The 19,935-nt window shown below is 51.9% G+C and overlaps 2 protein-coding genes across 7 annotated transcripts in view; one reads left to right on the top strand and one right to left on the bottom strand.

The window, feature by feature from the left end:
- Positions 1-14,561, top strand: part of SYN1 (synapsin I) — a 105,845-nt gene extending 91,284 nt beyond the window's left edge. The window contains exons 6-13 of one of the 3 annotated variants that reach the window (XM_028711586.2): positions 1,740-1,802; positions 3,627-3,769; positions 4,093-4,167; positions 4,996-5,098; positions 6,780-6,929; positions 9,248-9,311; positions 9,619-10,297; positions 12,080-14,561. In XM_028711586.2, coding sequence (XP_028567419.2) covers positions 1,740-1,802; positions 3,627-3,769; positions 4,093-4,167; positions 4,996-5,098; positions 6,780-6,929; positions 9,248-9,311; positions 9,619-10,297; positions 12,080-12,215 — 1,413 coding nt within the window. In that variant the 3' untranslated portion in view covers positions 12,216-14,561. The remainder of the gene's footprint in view (positions 1-1,739; positions 1,803-3,626; positions 3,770-4,092; positions 4,168-4,995; positions 5,099-6,779; positions 6,930-9,247; positions 9,312-9,618; positions 10,298-12,079) is intronic. The other 2 variants (XM_028711587.2, XM_028711588.2) reach the window with 2 other exon arrangements.
- A 503-nt stretch (positions 14,562-15,064) lies between these two features.
- ARAF (A-Raf proto-oncogene, serine/threonine kinase) overlaps positions 15,065-19,935 on the bottom strand; it is a 20,340-nt gene continuing 15,469 nt past the window's right edge. For 3 of the 4 annotated variants that reach the window (XM_028711681.2, XM_028711683.2, XM_077921573.1), the window contains 5 exons: positions 19,523-19,569; positions 19,114-19,232; positions 18,825-18,956; positions 18,489-18,623; positions 15,065-17,423 (listed from right to left, as the gene is read on the bottom strand). In XM_028711681.2, the coding sequence (XP_028567514.1) occupies positions 17,283-17,423; positions 18,489-18,623; positions 18,825-18,956; positions 19,114-19,232; positions 19,523-19,569 (574 nt within the window). In that variant the 3' untranslated portion in view covers positions 15,065-17,282. Of the gene's footprint in view, positions 17,424-17,766; positions 17,877-18,488; positions 18,624-18,824; positions 18,957-19,113; positions 19,233-19,522; positions 19,570-19,935 lie in introns of all 4 variants that reach the window. The other variant, XR_003704290.2, reaches the window with a different exon arrangement.

Raw genomic sequence — 19,935 nt, 5'->3', positions numbered from 1 at the left:
CATGGATCTTTGCAATGCTGCCTCCTAAATTTTGGGAGATGTTAGGCAAGGCATCCTCAGTGGGCCCTCTTCGCTTGCAAAAGATGGGACACGTTACATCGCAATGTTCTTATACACTGTCTGCCCTTATTTGGGTACAAGACAGGGCCAGGTCTTGCCCAACCTAGGCACCCTTTGGAGCCAGGCTTGCATATTCAGGGCCTGATAAGATAGGGAGACTCCCACACACACCCCACTTCAAATGCATGGAGTGCTGTAAACACCTACGCCAGAGCCAGTACAAGAAAGACGTCAAGAAGTACAGATAACTCCCTCATTCTTGTATGCATTCCTTAGGATCTCTAAGATCTTTTACTTGGTCATCTTCCTCCTTCCTTCCTTTTGCAATGGAGATCAGCTCTTACTCTCATCTCCAGCCTTTCTCTCCACTGACTCCTTTCTTCTCTGTCAGCATCTTTCCTGAACCACAAGGTCCCCGGACTGGAACACACCGCTCTGAGTGAGGCCTTAAAGTTGTGCTGCGATTATTAAAGCAGCTCCACACCATATTCAGGAATAGCTTTGGGGGTGGGGGTGTCCCAAAGCAAGCACATAAAGCTAGGGTGGGGAAGGACCCATGGACCTCCAGAGAAGTTGGTAGGCTATAGCTCCCATTGTCCCTGCCCACTGGCCATTCTGGCTTGGACTGATAGGGGTTGTTGTCCCACAACACCTGGGGGGCCACAGGTTCCCTGCTGTTCCTAAAACAGCAATGCAGTGGGGTGGGGACCTCTTTAGGCAGCCACTTCTGAAGCATGGCATCAAGATTTCTCTTTGCTGGACTGCCATTCCATACTTTGCATCCTTACAATTGCCAGGAACAAAAGCCACCAAGATCTGCACCAGCTGCAATAAAACATGTCTCTTCTGTATCGGTCTCCCATTGGAGAATGACTTGACTTTTCCTGCAATGGTGCACTCTTCCACTGTCTCTTGAGACAGACAGATGCCAACAATAACAAAAGTGGCTTCCTAGACAGACAGACAGACAGACAGACAGAGGCTGTAAATCTGGTGTGGGAACCTCTAGTCCTCTGGATATTGCTGAACTGCAACTCCCATCAGCCCAGCAAGCAGGAATTATGGGAGCTGTAGTTCAGCAACCTTTGGAGGCCCAAAGGTCCCCCTCATCTGCTGTAAATCTTCCTTGGGCAGACTGTTACCTAAAGTTTTTGTCCCTAACTTGAAGCTGATTTTTGCATGTGTGTTCATCACTAGACAACCACCACATCAAGTGATAACTCATATGGGTAAAAAAATCCAACCTGGGAGAAGTTTTGTATCACCTGACTCTGTATTTTCCAGTGGAATTAGCTCACACATTCAGGCTCCAAATCCTATACCCACGTACCTGGGAGTAAGACCTACTGAACTCAGTGGGACTGAACTTCTGAACAGATTGCGCTGTCAGCTTGCCAGTTGCCAATGTTCAGAAATCAAACAACATGTACTGATGCATAGACTGGACCTTACATTTGTGCATTTGGTTCTGCTGTTTTTTGTGAGGCATCCTTACTAAACTGCATTTTGTTGTAATCTTTGAATGACATCTTCACCACCTTCTCTGTAACATTTGCAGTCCCTTGTTTCATGTCAGCCTGTGAATTCACATTTATCATTGAGCAGTACTCACCCCTGCAGACTGCTGTCCTGTGGCTAAATGTGCTGATCACCACCCCTTTTCTGACTTGTCTTTCCAGCTCACAACCTCCAAGTACCCAGTGGTGGTGAAGATGGGACATGCTCATTCCGGAATGGGCAAGGTGAGTGGTATAGCTTCTCTCCCAAGAGGCGCGAGAATGCAGGCCAGGTCAGTGCCCTTTGGTGGGATGCCTCAAGTGGGCTGGTTTATCAGCTGCCCCATTCTGGAAGGAGAGTTGTGTTTTCTTTCGTTTTCCAAGGCATTATGTGTATTGCACACTTAGGGTGACTTGCACTTCGGATGCTATCAGGACAGTCACATGTGAATCCACTTTCAGTTTGTGCCTGCCTAAGTTTAGGGTGCAGTCACTCTGCATCATTTCCAATCCGTGCCCAACCTGTAACTTCCTGCTGAAACTACACAACTTTTTATACCACAAATGTTCTGGTTTATTTTTGTCCCGGTTTCATTCAGCACACAGCAATAATGTGTTAGTGTTGTGGAAGCATTTCAGAACGCGTGAAAAAAATCCACCACAAATGCGCTATTACTGTGTCAAGAACATGTTAGAGAATACACCTCAAGCTGAACTCCTGTCTGGTGGGCCACCTTGACGAAGTAGCTTCTCTCCCCTCTTGCTTACCTCTTGAATTTCGATGCTCCAGGCAGCTCTTTGTACTGCTGACTAGACTGGGCCAGCCTTGCTTGGAATGCAAAGGCCACCATCACCCAGACAAGAGAGCTGTTCAGCTCCTCCTTTGCACTTCCTTCCAAAAGTGCTTTCTCTCCAAAGCATTGCATGGCCGAAGCAGACACCCCTGAAACGATGGCACCTCGTATAATTCCCTAGTTTGCCTCTGGGGTCCCCAAGGGCTCTCTTTCCCAGCTCAGTAGGAGAAGGGAGTGCAGCTGAGCAGGAATCCACTCTCTTTCCCTGAACCCCTCCTAGTATGAGTCTGTCCTCTTAGCAACATTTTGTAGTTGCTGCCTCTTTCAACATCATTGCCCTGCAACTCACAGAGAGAACTCTGCTTTTTAAAGGCTGGAAGCAGAGGTTGCTCCTAGATGACCTGCTTATTCGTCCTGATTTGCTTGCAGGGAGATTGGACAACATGTATTTGCTCTAGAATTACTAGTACGATCCAAGGAATGGTGGGAGCGACCAAAGGAACCTTAACCAATTTGATGAGCCATTTGCAGTTGCACTGTAACACTTGTATGCACTGGGCATGTGTGCTTGATCTTTTAATCAGCATTTGTTTGCAGGGAGGTTTTCCTTCATTCTGATTTGTTTTGCTACACTTTCCAGTGTGTTTCTCAGCCGTTTTATTGCAAAAAGTCTGATCTTTTGGGGAAGCAAGTTTGTTGCGCTCAGTCAGCTACATTTCTGTAACCCAGATTTGCTGGCATGCAGTTGAATCCCACTTGGAAATAGCAACAGCCTGGAAGTGCCTGGATGAACAGTCTAGAAAAGAGTTGGCTCTCGTTTGAGACAGGCTTTGCTTCGCATGGGGCCCATCTGCACACCCATTGCCACTCTTTTGTCCATGGCCACTTCTGGTCAAGCAGTTTAAAAAATATTGCTGCCTTGCAGGGGTTTCATTCTATGAAATCCTGTTGGCCTGAGGGCAAAAGTGGGAGGAGCGTGAAGACACATCAGGCCTAGTGCTCCCTCTTTCAAACCACCTCCAACTTAAAATAATAAAACAAAATTTGCCTCTGGCGCTTGGGAGAAGGGACCACGCCCACCTTTTGATTTCCTCTAATTCTTTGGATGAACGAAGCTTGTGGGAAAGTGACCGCGAGTGGCTGTTGTGTGTGTGCAAGTTGAGGACAGGTTTTTAAAGGGGCAGAAGCCCCAGGAGTCGCTCACTGTTTGGGGAGTGGGCTTTGCTTGTGTGGGGCGCAATGAGGCAAGGGGATGCTTCTGTGTGTTTGCTTACAGGTCAAGGTGGAGAACCAGTATGACTTCCAAGACATTGCCAGTGTGGTCGCCCTCACCAAAACCTACGCCACTTCAGAGCCCTTTATTGATGCCAAATATGACGTCCGCATCCAGAAGATTGGCAACAACTACAAGGCCTACATGTGAGCTTGGGTCTGGGGCTGCTGTTTGCCTTTCTCTGCACCCTTTGAGATGCTGCCCCGTGATTCCCGCCCCGCCCCCCGCTTGCCTTCTCAGTGCCGGAGTATAGAGAGGGTGTGGTGCACTCCATCAACCAGGACAGACAGGTGCCCACAGTGATCCCTCTGTGGCATGTCACGAGTCAGTGGAGGTGCTGCTGGGCATTCTTCCGTATTCCTGTGGGTGGAGAAACCAAACCATTTCTCCCTACAGTCATTGCCTTGTCCCTTTGCCTCCCTGCTACTATCAAGTCTTTCTCTGCAACCTGCCTTCTCTCCCATGGCAGGAGAACCTCAGTCTCGGGGAACTGGAAAACCAACACAGGCTCTGCCATGTTGGAGCAAATAGCCATGTCGGACAGGTAAGTGGCAAAGCATCAGAGATGGGGCTCTGATTTGGGTGGAAATGACTGGGAACAATTTTTGCCCAAAGATGGAAACTTACTGGAAGAACGAGAAACCAAGACAGTAAACTTTTTAATACAAAGTGGAAATCATTTATTGAATATTTGCAAAATTATTGTAAACAGATTAAATCATGAGCAGGATTGATGTAAAAACGTGCAGTGGTATAAAATACATATTGATTACAGTAGTACCTCGGGTTAAGAACTTAATTCATTCTGGAGGTCTGTTCTTAACCTGAAACTGTTCTTAACCTGAAGCACCACTTTAGCTAATGGGGCTTCCTGCTGCTGCTGCTGCTGCTGCTGCTGCTGCTGCGCCGCCGAAGCACGATTTCTGTTCTCATCCTGAAGCAAAGTTCTTAACCCGAGGTAATGTTTCTGGGTTAGCGGAGTCTGTAACCTGAAGCGTATGTAACCCGAGTTACCACTGTATATGGGATAAAGAAGAATTTGGTTCAATTTGGAAATGCAGCATAAGTATTATAACCATAGGGAACCGCAGAAAGAGGGGGAGGGAAGTCAAAACATGCTATATATAATAATTGGTATTTTTGTCTTTATTTGTTCTTTGCAAAATGAAAATCATAAATAAAATTATATTAAAAACGAAAATGACTGGGAACTGAAGGGGAGTGGATTACATCCAGGGTCTGGCAAAGAGGAGGGCTTCCTGTCTAAAAATTGCCAGAGCTCAAGGTAATGAGGCAGAGGCCCTCACTTGCTCCCCCTCATGGGCTCAGAGTCACCGCTGCTCTCTCCCCCGACCCCCGGATTCACCAACAGGTACAAGCTGTGGGTGGACACTTGCTCAGAAATCTTTGGTGGTTTGGACATCTGTGCTGTGGAGGCTCTGCATGGGAAGGATGGACGGGACCATATCATCGAGGTGAGGCGCTGGGCACATGGGCACCTGCACCTGCCTGTGCCACTTGCCCTAAATATGAATCAGCTTGCAAATTGCTTTTTAAAGGAAGCCTGTTGATTAATTGAAGACTTTTGAGTGAGCAATCTACCTTTTGTCTGTTATTTGTAACCAGCGCAAATGAACTTCAGACCTTTAGTGTGTAGGCCTTACCAGAGATCCAGGGTGGCATTGTGGATAGGCTGCCACAGACCATAGAATCGTAGAATTGTAGAGTTGGGAGGGACCCTGAGGGTCATCTAGTCCAACCCCCTGCAATGCCGGATTCGTTTGGCCAACATGGGGCTCAAACCCATGACCCTGAGATGAAGAGCCTTGCGCTCTGCCGGCTGAAAGGCCCTGCTCCAAATCCCTGCTCAGCTACGAAGCTCGGCTATGGCCTCAGGCCTATTCCTGCCTTTACCAGGCCTCATAAGGTTGTTGTGAGTTAAAGGAGGGTGGCTCCACGCAGCCTTGCCTGAGCTCCACAGATGTTGCCTGGGATAAAACTGCAACCCCTAAAATGCATGTTTTGGAGATATTAACTACTCACAGTTTGAAACTACCATTCATTCTTAGAATGAAAGACCTTTTTTGTTCTTCATTTTCTATTGCATAAACACACAAGAACCAAAATAGCTCCCCATAGACTAAGATGTCCTTAATTTGCTGCCTGCCCCCCAAAAATTAGTTTTATGTTAAAAATGCATTCATTGAATAAAATGGGACCACACAAATGAAAGCTTGAGCTGTTTAATCTGCTGATTAAATCTATTGAAGGTAGCAGGTCTTGTTTTTCACCCCATGTGGTTAAACCTGTGCTTAATGTGCTGTCCTGCTTTGGAGAGCTCTGCTGCACATTGAGAAAAGCCGTTCAGCTGCCCAGTCCATTGGATACCATTGCAGCCGCATCCATCCTTGAGAATGACCAGAGGTGGTGTGTCCCTCACTCTGCCCCACACTGCCTTTCCCATGTGCCTTCGGGGGGGGGGGGGCACTTGCGCCCTCTAAAGGCGACAAAGTGCTAAAAGTCAGCGGGGCCACAGTGGATCCCAGCCAGCGACTTCTTGGCTTCCTGGATCAGGCTGCATTTCTGAGTCACCACCCGTTGCCTCATGTGGTTCTGTTAATACTACTGCTTAGCGCTTTTATACATATTTTCTCACTAATCCTTTCCTCAAATATCCTGTAATGTGGCTTATCATCACGATCTCCAGACTTGGAGGGAGGAATAGTGTGTGTGTGGCAAGGCCCCCTCAGACGCGTGATTTGAACTGGGAACCTTTTGTTTTCAGCACAGCCTCTTTGCTACTGTGCCATGCTAAGCCTAGCTGTATTTGACACCCCTCTTATTTCTTATTTCCTGATTGTCTCCATCTACATGTTTGGCTTTCAGCCTTAGGAAACCCAATTGTCTGTATGCTGGGTGTATCTTACATAACTAATTTAAAACAGGGGTGGGGAGCCTGTACCATTGGACTCCAGATCCCATCAGCTCCAACCCAACATGGCCCATGGTGAGGAATGATGGGAGTTGTAGTCCAGCAATGCCTGGAGGGATGCAGGTTCCCCACCCCTGACCTTTTGCAAAAGACCCTCCTGCTTCCCCACTCAGCCTGGTTTGGGAAAGGAGATCACCACCTGCTCTTTCTCCTTCTTATCTCAGGTTGTGGGATCCTCCATGCCGTTAATTGGAGACCACCAGGATGAAGACAAGCACCTGATAGTGGAGCTGGTGCTGACACGCATGGCACAGGCCATCCCTCGCACACCTGTGCCCTCGCCTGTGCGCTCGGCCTCAGGACAACATGCCCAGGTATTGCACCTCCTTTCTCTTCCCCTTTAAGCTCCCCGAGATGAGGCTTTCACTGCACAATCCCCAGGCATCTCTTACCAGAAGTAACTTTCATGAACTTCTGCAGAGTTGCTTTTAGGTGAAGTGGGGATAGGATTGCAGCTTTCACCTCATCACCACAACTGTGTGTGTCCATATATGGAATGATTATTCATCACTTCCTCAAAAGCAAAGGAGAAGGGACCATAGGCAGAGAGATGGAAGAGCAGGGGACTGTGTGGAAGTGTGTGTTCACTCATGGCTGTGGTTACCTTAGGGCTCTGGCCTGGGGTCTCTGTGTTGCAGCTCCATGGAACAGCCCAGTGCATGTGCCACTGCTTGCAAGGCCCCTGACATCTTCCCAAGTCAAAAGGTTGCTGGGTCAAGATGACGTGGCGCTCAGGATATGGAGACCCCAGAGACGCATTGCCAGTCAGAGCTGACATTCACAGTCACAAACTGTCCTGCTGGATCTGACCAAGAGTCCACCTGGCCCAGTGTCCTGATTCCAGCCTTGGACAGCCAGATGCCTCGGGGAAGCTTACAAGTGGAGTCAGAAGCAGCATCCCCAGCACCTGGTATCCAGAGCTCATAGCTACCTCCAGAGGGTCTGTCAATGCACAGTGGCTCCTTGCTACTGGCAAACCTGTTTGCCTCTTCAAGTCCTCTCAGCTAGTCATTGGGTGTCTGCACACACACAGCATGAGCATGTGCATTTGGCACTCAATGCAGGTGCCTTTTGGGGGTGCTGTACACATCATCCCTTTGTCACCCCATTCCCCCGCTATTTTGCTTTGCGCCAAGAATGCACTTCTCAAGCGCTTCCTGCCTATGTAAGCCCACCCAGAGAGAGCGCTTCCTCAGGGCGCCTCCAGCTGGGGCAGAACTACTGATGCTGGAGGGCTGCGCAGCTCCCCGCACCATGTTTAACTTGTCTATGAATGAAATAGGCAAAGCAGGAAGTGGTAAACTTATCTGCCTCTGTATACTGAAAAATATCCTCAGTGCATCAGGAAAGCAACGCTTTCAAAAGACTGGGAGTTTGTTTGTTTGCTTTTGCTTTAAAAAACAAGGTGTGTGGAAACACTAAACAAGAGGAGGGGAATAGAGCGCACTGTTGCACACTAGTTGGAAATATGCCCACCTTTGTGTGCAGACAACATGGAAGTCACTGTTGCTTTAGATAACGTTATCGCACACAGGAGTGCACAACTGCAAACTGCTGTGTTCAAAAGTGCTATGTGAAGAAACAAAAGTCCTGTGCTTTTCAAAGGTTAGGTGTGTACACAACCTTTGTCACCCTATTGAGTGACTGAGAAGCACTGCTTGGCTGCAGGATGGGGGCGCTGGCGTGGAGACCACCAGATGCTGATGGACTCTAGCTCTTCTCGGCCCCAGTCTTCATGCCCAATGGTTGGGGACGAGGCAGTTGTGGTCTTCACAACTGGAGAGCACCTGGTTCCTCCATTCCTGCTGTAAACCCTTCCCTGGTTGAGCCATGTGGCCCCTCAGGCTCAGTGGAGTGCCTTAAGTTCTGCTATTAGGAGAAGTGGAGAAAACCACGTCTTCCTCTCTGACTCTCCTCCACACTTTGTGACCAACAAGTAGATGGTTGCTCCACCTCAGTCTTTCCCTACTTGGTGCTCTCCAGATGTTGCCCAGCATCAGCCAACGTGGCCAGGGTTCAAGGGCACTGGGAGGTGTAGTCTGTAGTCCCAACAACGTTGGGCAAGCAAAGGGCAGTGCTGTGGCACCATTCTGGGGAGAGGCTGTTCTGACTCCATAGAAGAGCAGCTTCTTTGTATTTTACAAAAACAAGAGAGAGGGGAAAGGTGTTTCCCTTGGCTCTTTCCCTGATTATGGGATGTTCTGTGTTCTGCTCCACTTGCTGATGGGGGCCTACCCAGGAGATCCAATGGAGCAGAAGTCCCATGGGACCCACCTGCCCATGTCTCTTCTCTTGGTGTGCTTGGTCAGGTGGGCATCCCCAGACGGTGCTGGGCGTGAGCAGCCCCATGGACATGCTAGGGAAGGATTCACAGCCAGGAACAAGACTAAGACCACAGTGGCAGTGATGGGAGCTGTCATCTTCACAATGTTGGGAGGCCATCAGGCTCCTCCAGCCCTGCTTGAGAAGCTTGCCTCTGATGGGCAGGTGATGCTTGGCGAAACACACATGGAGAATGGCACCAGCTGGGCCAGAAGGTATGGAAATGTCCAGCCTCTGAGAGGAGAAGAAGATGGGAGTGTGGTTCTGACCATTCCCTGCCATTAATCTTTCACTTTGGTTCTGTCCTCAGGCTCAGCCAGCTCCAGCTGGGCAGCGACAAGGCCCTCCAGCCCAGCAGAGACCCCCGCCACAGGGTAAGGACCCAACATCAAGAAGGCCAGGGAACTGGGGCTCACACGAGGGTGCAGAAGGGCTCATAAGTCTGGAGCTGGGGGGAGAGGCTTAGAATCCTAGAATCGTAGAGCTGGAGGGACCCTGGGGGTCGTCTCATCCAACCCCCTGCAAGAACCCACCACCTCCCCAGGGAGTCTGCTTCACTTGGGAAGTTGTGGGCTCTCCTTACCAGAAGCCTTCTGTGTGTGCGTAATCACTGGGTTGGGATTTCTGAGGACCCATTTCAGTCATGACAGGTTTCTTCTCTCTCCTTCTCTCTCCTGCCAGGAGGCCCGCAGCACCCCCCTCCGGGCTCCCAGCGCCCTCCTTCTCAGCAGCGCCCTCCCCCGCAAGGCCAGCAGCTCTCGGGCCTCTCCCCTCAGCCAGGGGGCCCCCCAATGGGCCAGCGCCTGCCCAGCCCCACCACCCACCAGCCTCCGCCACAGGCACAGCAGCGCCCGGCGGGGCAACGCCAGCCCGGCCCGGGGGCCCAGCAGCCTCGCCAGCAGGGCCCGCCGTCCGCACCACAGTCCCCCCAGCCCCAGAGGGGTCCGAGCCCCAGCGGAGGCGGGCAGCAGCCGTGGCAACAAGGGTCCCCTCAGCAGCAGCAGCAGCAGCAACGGCCTGGGGGAGCAGGCCCACCCAAGGCAACCTCCGGGGGGGCCCCAGGGCCACAGCAGCATCAGCCGCCGCCACCACAACAGCGCCCCCCAGCGGCTGGAGGTCAACCCCGGCAACATCCGCGGCAGGGCAGCCAGGGGGGCCCGCCTCAGCAGCGCCCTCCGGGGGCAGGAGCACAGCAGCAGCGCCCAGCACCTCCCACAACCCAGCAGCCAAGGCCTAGCACTCAGGGGCAGGGCCCCGGGGGCCCCGGGCAACAAGGCGGCCGCCCTCCACCAAGCCAAGGCAAACCACAAGTGGCCCAGAAACCCAGCCAGGACCTGCCTCCCCCCCAGCCCCAGCTGAAGTAAGCAGTGGACTCCGGGGCTCCTTGGGGAGGGCGGGAGGGGCAGCTGGAAGCAGTCATGGCTCCTTGCCTGTGTTGCTGGCTTAGCTGGGGGGCAGCTGGGTGTGGTGACTTGGCAGGATGCTGGGGGGGGGGGGACAGTGGGGGCCAGCTTCTCAGGTGCTATGGGGCCTCAACAGAGCTGTGTACACCTTGATGCCACCCTAATGCTGTGCAGAATGAACTACGCAAAGTAAGTGCATTTGCATATAGCTGCAGAATAGTTTCTGCTTTTGCCCTCTTACCAATGAATCTGAAATTCCTGGGTGGAGGGAGGGAATTGCACAAAGATGAGAGAGAATGGAGTGCCGGGGGGGGGGGGGCTGGGAATGAAAGCTCACTTGCCCACAGGAAGCCCTTCCCAGCTACCCTCTCACAAGCCTCCAGGGCTCCTGGGTCCAGCATTTCTCCAAACTTTCCTTTGCTATCAGTGAGAGCAAGGAAGCTCCAGATGGAAAGCCATCACACCTCTGAAACAGAACTGAGTTACTAGGTTCCCCTCTTCATGTAATCACCCTGCTAAAGAGCAACACTGCTTTCAAATAATGATTTGTTCAAAATGTGACATTTCAGAATTAACATTGTCCATGTTGAATTTCAGATTTTGCTTCTGAAAATCAGCTTTAGAAAGCCAAGTGCATAGCTCAGGCCTGATGGAGTTTTAAGCTGTGGCGTTTGCATTAGGTTAAGTTAAAACCAGGGTAGGTGGGTGCTTTTCATGAACACTTGAGCTGCGTGTGAAAAGGACGCCTCCAGCCCTCCAGCCGAACTAAGGTGAAAGTGTTTGCCTGTTCAGAGTGAGGGAAGTACTGCCCTGGCTTTGTAATGACAATAGCTAAATTTGATTGGCTGTGTGGTGCCATCCATGGGCCTAGCTGGGGGGGCAGCTGTCCCCCCTAAATCAAGCAAATAAATAAAAATACTTAACTGACCAATTGTGTCACAGATAACTCAGTTCTGCCCCTGCCCCAATAAATCCTGGGGGGTATGCCTGTGGTGTCATCACATAATCAGACTGTTACATGACCCCAGGGATCACAAAAGATAAAAGAGGGTGAAGAGGCTGCTGGGACCAGGGCAGCAGACAAAGCCAGAGAGCTGAGCCCTTGGGGTTTCAGGGGACAGCCCACCTCTCCACCCCCTCCGGCCTGACTTCCTGCCAAAAATGTTTCCTTGCACATCTAGTGCATCCCTTAACAAAGCCAGCAGGCCTGGGGCTTCCTCTCGCGTTTCTGAAGGCAACAGGTTCTACTTGAAATTGGAAAAGCTGCAAAAAAACCACACACACCTTGACCTGGAGAAGCCTTGCCTCCGAATTAGAGGGATGCGCCTGAGAATTCGCCTCCCTCGAAGGACTGCTCCGTTTCGCGGAGCCCGAGGCCATTCCCTGCTCTCTGCTTCCCCCTGCTGGACATGCCGTCCTTGGCCCTTGTAGTTTCGAGGGGGGGGCGGGAGGGGCGGGGGCGCAGAGAACAGCACAGCCCCCCCCACGTGCCCCCTTCAGCGCGCGGTGCTTGTTTCCTTCACTCTCCCAGGGAGGAGGGGAGATGCTTCCCAAACGCAACCCCCCCCCGCCTCCGTCTCTCTCCCTGCCCCCCACCCCCCACCCTGCATTTCTTGAAGACGCAAGTTTCTCTTGCCTGGCCTGATATTAATAGTGTGTTTCTCATCTCTCCGCCTCTCCTCCCCCTTTCCCCCTCCCCTCTTTCCTGCCCCCCCCACCCCTCCCTCGCTGCCCCGTAGCAAATCCCAGTCTCTGACCAATACCTTCCCCCTTGCAGAGGCGCCGGTGCCGCGGGGCAGCCTTAGTCAGGACGAAGTGCGAGCCGAGAGCATCCGCAGCCTCCGACAGAGCTTCGCCAGCCTCTTCTCCGACTGAGAGACTCCCCCCTCCACGCTGGGACCCCGGACCCCCCCCCCCGCGCCCCCTGCCCCTCTCTCCCCTTCCTCGCTCCTGCCGCCCCCACCCTCCCCCGCAGGAGCCGCAAGGGACGCACAAGCCCCTGCCATTTGTTCGTCTTGGGCCAGGGAGAATCCGGGGGGGGGCATGGGGGGAGCCAGCGAGGGAGCCCTTGGCAAGAGGGGGGCGCCTGGCTCCCTGGCGCAGGTGAGGGGGGAGCTCCTGGCCGCTCCGAAGCAGCGCCCATGGCTTAACTAAACTGGCAGAGCCCTGGGTACGTCTCGGGGCCAAATGAATGGCAGGGCTTTGTGTGTCCAGGGATGCTTCTGACTGTGGAGTCATTGTTGAAAATAATTCTATACATCTCACAAGTCTATCGTCTGCAAAGCTGGATTCTGAAATATTTTCCCACCCCACCCTAAATCAATTTCAAGAGCTCCACTTTCCCGCAGAGGGAGCCTCCGATAAAAAAAATTGCCAATGAATCCCCCACCCAAACCCAATTTGTCCCAGCTCCCCGTTTCATCAAACCAATTCTCCGTATGCTTTGCTGCCTCCTCCCCATGAAGAGGAGCCCACCCCCACAATGAATGCTTCCCAGCACACACCCTGGCAGTGCGCATCTCCCTGCCTGCATTCCCTGGAGTCCTCCTTGAACCCAAGGCTGGAGATTTCTCAAGTCCACGTCTCTTCTAACATGAATATGCAAACTCTGCCCGGCTCTCTTCTCCTGGCCCCGACGCTGGTGAGGGGCGGGGGCGTCCCCAGAGCGGGGTCCATGGGAGAGGAGAGGGGTCTCCGGGGATCTCTGTATATAGCACGAGGGAGGGGACCCCTCCTGGGCCATGTCTGTGTTTGTGGCCACAAAGGTGTTTGTGTTGCTGTTTGTGAATAAGCCAACCTAGCGCCAATGCGCTCCCCTCCAACCCACCCAGTGTCCCTCTTGGTAGCTTCCCCAGCTGCCAACCACCACCACCTCGGCTACAGGTCCCCCCCCCTTTCACACAGACCCCTTAGCGATTGGCAGCCTCCCCCCACCTTCCTTCCCTTGGGAACAGTATACTTGGCAAGCCTTAAACCCGGTTTACCTACCTACCCCTAATTGCAGTGTTCCCATGACTGTTGTGGTTTGAGGTCCACTTGTTGCCAGGGAGCTTCCAGGCAGTGGGCAGGACCAGCCGTGCTCTCCCTTCTGGTCTGAGCTGGGATGCTGGCCTATGCTCTGATCCACTGCTCCTGTGGATTGGAGGGCCAGCCGGCCACCGATGGGGAGAGAGCATCAAATCAAAGCATGGTAGAGCTGGGCAGGCACCAAGGATCCTCTAGTCCAATTCCCTGCAATGCAGGAATCTCAGCTAGATCGTCCAAGGAAGGAGAGCCCACCACTTCCCATGGGAGTCCAGATGTTTAGTAGGTTTCTCCTCACTTCTAATTGGAACCCAGATTTGTTAACCCCACTCCCCGCCTGGCCGTAGTCCCTCATCCCCACTCATGGATCCGACCTTCTCAGAGAACAGCCATACTACTGCCGCTGTAGCCAAGGGATGCTTTCGCCACCTTGGGTCAGTGGCTGAAAGACAAGCACCCATTGGACATTTGAGGGGGCGTTTTTTATTCAATGTTCAAAACCCAGAGCTTGATTCCTCCCACTCCCTATTTGTACATAAACTCAAGAGAGAAACTCCCCACTATATTTTTGTGATTCCCTTTTCCTCTAAAGTTGTGTCGCCTGCCCCCTGCCCCCCTTTGAAAAAAACACAACGAAACACTGGGGCGGGGAGAGGGAATGCCACTCAACGCGTGATGGTCTGGTAGCTGCAAAGTCGCGTGTCGTAGACGTGTTGTGACATGACGCTTTGAGCTGTGTTTGCAACCTATTGCCAGGGTTGGGGAGGGAGAAGACTAAAGGGGTGGTCCAGGCAGCCCCTTTTCTCTCCCCCAACCTCTTCTCCCCAGGCAGATGCTCCTTCTTCCCCACTCAAGGAATCTGGGGAGGGCAATTTAAAGTGCTAACTTGTTATATCTTTGTTATTTATTCTTGTCTGGAAAGTGCATCCCCTTTCCCACTCTTCCCATGGGGATAGAGGCCTTTCCTATTGCTGTGATTCTGTCTCTGTGTGGATCAAAGTTTCAATGGATCAGTGGTGTAAAAGACAAAAATAAATATATTATATAAATATAAAAAAACAAACACCCTCAAACCTGCTGAAAAAATGCACACATTTTGTGGCTGGAAAGAAACCAATAGAAAGATATATATAAATATATATATATATATATTATGCAGAGAAAGAGAGTTATATATGTACCAAGATATTAAACTGGAGAAATGATAAGAAGAAATTTGTGTATTATTGGAGGTGTGGGACAAAGGGGCGAAAAGTACCTCTGGAATAAGAGATTCTGCTGTTTCCAGGGATGGCCCAAGGTGTTTTCAGTGACTGCAAATGGCACCCTCTGGTCGAAACCACCACACCATCCCACCTACCTGCAGGGATGCCTGTCCACAGTTGTGTTCACACGCCATGAGCCAGAGCTTTTGGCTTGCCCTGGTTTACTGGGAGCAAGCCGTGTGCTGCTGCCCCCTGTCCCCCGCTCTGCTCCTTTCCTGGTGAGCGCAGGATAAGCAGGTTGCCTTGAACTCCTGTTGCCTCCAAAACGGGGGCTGCAGCCTGTTTCTCCCCAACAAGCCACACTCGCTACTCAATCTAAAGCTACGTTTTGTTATGTGTGAATGGAGCCTGTGTATCTGTTCTGATAGTTAAAAAATGGTTTTTGAAAAAAATCCAAAAATCAGTTATTGTGTCTCTGAAAAAACATAACCAGGCTTAAAATGAAATCTTGAGTTTAATACAAACATGTTAAAACCTTCACTTACAATCTTTTAAATCTGAATCATAAGCATTGATTAAACACATTAAGTTAAAGTCTATCTATCTATTAAAAAGAAGATCGGGGGCAGGGAGAGATGTTCACAATTTGAGATATGAACATATTCTAGAGCTCAGGTAGCTGGGGTTATAAAGCAAAAGTACAGTTTCACCCACGCGATAAATAGGATGGCTTTTCCTGTTCATTTTAGTCCCTGGCTCCAGGAAGAGGCCCACAATAAAACACAGGGCTTACTGTGCCATTTATCGTTCTTAACCTCCAAAGTCAGGTATTTGTAAGTCTCCTAACCCCAACAGCCCAGATGCTTTTTAGAAGTCCTGGGCAATGCTGGTGATTTGTACCAATGGCCTGGATTAAAAACTTAAGAGTGAATCTGGTCCACTGACTATCTACCCCATCTGACTTCTCCTCTGCAACTGGTTTGCTGGCCCAGAGGGGAAAGTGATGCTCCAAAGCGGATCAAGGGGAGCCTCCCAGTCAGACCACTGGTCCAGCTATCTCCGGATTTCCCCCACTGACCGGCAGCAGCTCTCCAGGGTTTCAGGCAGTCCCACTTGGAAATGCTGGGGTCGAGCCTGTGACCTTGATATGCTCTGCCCCTGAGTCGTGGCCCTTTCCCCAAAGCGCTGCGGCTGCGGCTTGGGGAACCTGCAACCATTTGCCGAAAAGCAACCCCCGCCCTCCGTACAGCACCAGGCCGCATCAACCCCCTTCCCTGCTTGAGGGGTCCCTCAGTTCCTTTGGGGCATCAGTATCCACCTACGCTGTTTCCTGGCACCCCAGACTTTGAGCTGACCTCACAGCCACACGCCGAGGGAAGTCAGGAAGCCTGGGAGGAAAATGCTTCATGTCGAATGTGGGCACACAGAGGCAAACCACCATGGGCACAGCTATGGCATTCAATTCCCCCACTGCTTGGGGGTCGCTTTACAAAAGCACTTGGGCACCCTTTGGCACTGGGGGGGACGACCGGTGGCCCTCTGGAATTTGTGACTGTGAGCCATGCTGGCTGGGACTAATTGGGAGCCCAAGAGCACCTGGGAGGACCAAGGTACCCCCCCACACTTTAGAACCATAGAGTTAGAAGGCGGGACTCAAACCCTCAACCTTGAGATTCAGTCTCATGCCGTACCAGCTGAGCTATCCCAAAATCTGCCCCCACTCCCTACATAGTTTCCTCTCATGACTTTCAGTACCCAGGCAATTCATTTGCAAGTCAAAGGCAGAGAGAGATCGTTCTCAGGGGCTCCTCTGAAGATATGGCACTCCTGGCTGCCAAAGCTGCAGCGTAGCAGAGCTCTAGCCCTGCGCATGCCTGGGAAGCACAAGGCAGTGTCCACGTCACCCCTGCATTTATGGGGCTGATGTGCAGCTTTATGGGTAGATTGCCATGCAGAACAACCATCGCAACCCCATGTCCTTTGCTGCATGTACATGGGGGTGTGCACACAGGTGAGACAACTGGAAACCAGAGGGATGATGTGAGGAAGTGTGTGTCCACCTGAACTGTCAGAAGGGCTGCCATCCCACCTTCCTCTGAGTTCCAGGAGTCCTTGAGGTCTAGATACATGCCCCCTTTTGTGTAAAGGAAACTGACTCTCCACAAGCCAGCAGAACAGCAAGCCTCCTTGTGATGCAGCTCAGATAGGTAGGTTGTGGTTTGGCAGGCCTGGACAGAGGGAGGAGGACATCATCCAGATAGGGCATAACCTTTTTATTACACCATCTCCAGCTCCTTTTCCACAGACCACCGTCCTTCTTTCACCCCTCCCATGCTTTTCCTCTCCTACTGAAGTTCCCAAGCAAACAAACAAATGACACCTACAACATCCTGGAAACAGGATAAGCCCCATAAAAGAATACACCTGGGGACAATGAAGCCAAAGTCATTGCAGAGCAGGGATGTTTCAATGTGTTTCCTGCTTTGGCAACCCCCTAGTAGGACTGCAGGCTTTGGAGTGAGAGTGAAATCCAGGTGGATACCCCCAGCCCCAGCGTCTCTCCGCACACAGACCTGGGCGATACATCTGGATGCCAGGGATGCAGCTGCCCCCTGGGACTGACCGGCTCCTCTGTCCCCCCAGGGAGGGCCGCGAGTTGCACACTGGCCTCGAGGGGGACGTGACCTTTGGTAGCAGTTCCAGTCTCGCCACGTTAGCTGTGGAGCCGCAAGGCAGCGGGGAAAGCGAAGGGAGTCAGCTCTTCGTTGTGACCCACCCGATGGAGGGTGGGCTCAGAGGCACTGCGCTCGATCTTGGGCAAAGAACGTTGGAGCGACTCAATGGAGGCCAAAATCTGGAAGAATGGGAAATGGAGGTCAGACCAGAACTGTGCCCCTCCCCACCAGACACTACCTTAGCAAGCCCAGGTTCTGGACTGTGGAGGTTTAGGCCTAAATCAGCAGTGTGGGGAACTGCAGTGTGTCTCAGGGCCCATGCAGGGACTCGACTTTGGCATTTTGTTTTGTTGCAAGCACGTCTCTGGCCCTTATTGCTGCAATGGTGGTCTTCAAAGCAATGGGGTGTGACCTGCATCCCTCTGAATGTTTTGGGACTGGCTCCCATCAGCCCCAGTGAACCCGGCTGGTGGTCAGGGATGATGGGGTTGTAGTTCAACACCTGCACAGCCAGAGACCTACCAGCCCTGCTTTAAACTTGTAGGCAACCTCAGATGACACCAACATGGCCACCTCAGGATTTGCTGTGTGTGTTTGTGCTTCAATGCGTAGCTCCTTCCCGCTTTTCATAACTAGCCAAAGCAGAATGACATTTGCAAACAAAAGTAGTACACGCAGATCTTAATTTGCCCAATTTGTATAGGAAACATGCCTGCGTTTTGCAGGATTATTATTAAATGCAAACAAACGGAGGCTCTCCAAACTAAAAGCTAATCAAAGGAAGGAAGGAAGGAAGGAAGGAAGGAAGGAAGGAAGGAAGGAAGGAAGGAAGGAAGGAAGGAAGGAAGGAAGAAAGAAAGAAAGAAAGAAAGAAAGAAAGAAAGAAAGAGGTATGTGGGTCAGGAGCAGGTAAGAGTGCATCTGAGTACGTGCAAAGTTCCTTGCCATTTTCCTGGAGGATCCTTACCAGTACCTATATTTCCTGACTTGTGGTTCTAAAGCAGTTTGAACCTTAGGACTCTCTCTTTAAAACCACTATGTGTACTTCGTTGTTAAACAGATGTGCTGAGCGCACGCAGCAATTCTATGGGAGCCATAAAACATGGTGACGTTGGCTGAAGAATTAGTTCCTCGGGTTTAATACTTTTAAGTAAAGTTCCTTGAGGTTCTCAGAAGGTGGGATACAAATGTGACGATCTGTCAGTCAGCACACACGTCCATGCCTGTATCTGCCTCAGACTCACCTGAGGAAAGAGGGGTCTCTCTTCACGCTTGAATTTAAGGCAGTCGCCCATCAGCCTGCGCATGGCCTTGGGGCAATTGCTGGGCACCTTGCTTAGGTCAGGGGACAGGTACCCCCGGCCAACCATGAATATAATCTGGAAGGAGGGAAATAAACCACCCATTACAAAAAGAAAGGACCCCCTTTCCCCCACCTCTTTAAGCCCAGTCAGAACACCAGCAGCTCTGGATAAACCTCTTCCCTTTGGGCGTGTTTGATTGGCCATCCTGAATAAGGAGTGAGACAAACCCGGGGAGAGATTTGGGAGATTTCCCCAAAACATGTCTTCTGTCCTTACCTGGTCCCGGTTGTTGATGTGGCTGTAGGGGAGGGTCCCGGAGAGCAGCTCGTAGAGAACAACTCCATAGGAGTAGACATCTGACTGGAAGCTGTAGGGGTTGGGGTCTTGCATTCGGATCACCTCAGGGGCCTGTGGGAGGCCCAGAGAGGGCAGGCATTAAAGTCTGCTGGGACGGGGGGGGGGGGATACTGCTGCTTCGCCCCAACCCCTTTTCTCCCCTGGCTTCACAACTTCCCCCTGCCCCAATGCCAGCCAGGAGCAGCCCCCGCCCTTGGCAAAAGCTCACCATCCAAAGTATGGAGCCACTTGGCTGCTCCACCTGCTGCGAGCTGCTCCAGCGCGTCTTCACGGTGGCAAGGCCAAAGTCGCCGATCTTCACGGTCAAGCCTTCGTGCAGGAAGATGTCTGAGGGCAGTCGGGTGAAGGAGCGTCGCGTGGGATTCTGCCTGGCGGGACCTGCTGCTCCATTTGCCCCAGAGCAGGGAGGGCTGAGCTACAGAACTATCCTACCCCCAAGCTCCATGCTGAAAACCTCCCTTTTACTAGCGGGGCACCTGCCATTTTGGAAACACCCTCCAGCCGTGCAGGTCAAACCAGCACAACCCCCGCTCCCCTGTCTACTGCAACACCCGTCAGGGAGCCCCATGGGGCAGCCAAACTCCCTGCCACAAAAGGCGAGGTGAAGGGAAGGATACTGTTGGATTTGAGGTCCCGGTGGATTATGTTCTTAGCATGCAGGTAACTGGGAGAACGAGAGAGAGATGGAGTGAGATAGTTCATCAGCATCCTTGGCTTGCAAGCTCATTCGTAAGGGCACCACACCTGCCGCTCACGTGCCAGCATGCTCAGAGGGAGGGAGAACTGGAGCCATCGAGGGCTGTTCCCAAACAATGTATATTTTTCGTTTCCCGTATCTGGCTGCCCTAGTTCAGAATTCCTAATACCTCTCACTTGCCCGGGGGAGGATGCAGAGCACCGAGTGAGCAAGCAAAGAAATCTGCCTCTGGTACAAAAGTAAAACCGGCACCCCTTGCTCTGCCAGCTTTTGCCTCTGGCTCCACCCACTGCTGGCATTGCCCCAGAGGTTGCCCAGAGGGGCTGGTAGACC

The sequence above is a fragment of the Podarcis muralis genome, chromosome 17 (genome assembly GCF_964188315.1).
Source record: "Podarcis muralis chromosome 17, rPodMur119.hap1.1, whole genome shotgun sequence".
In the NCBI taxonomy this organism is placed as follows: Eukaryota; Metazoa; Chordata; class Lepidosauria; order Squamata; family Lacertidae; genus Podarcis; species Podarcis muralis.
Note: the sequence above shows the minus strand (reverse complement) of the source record. Positions and strands in the feature narration are given on the sequence as shown.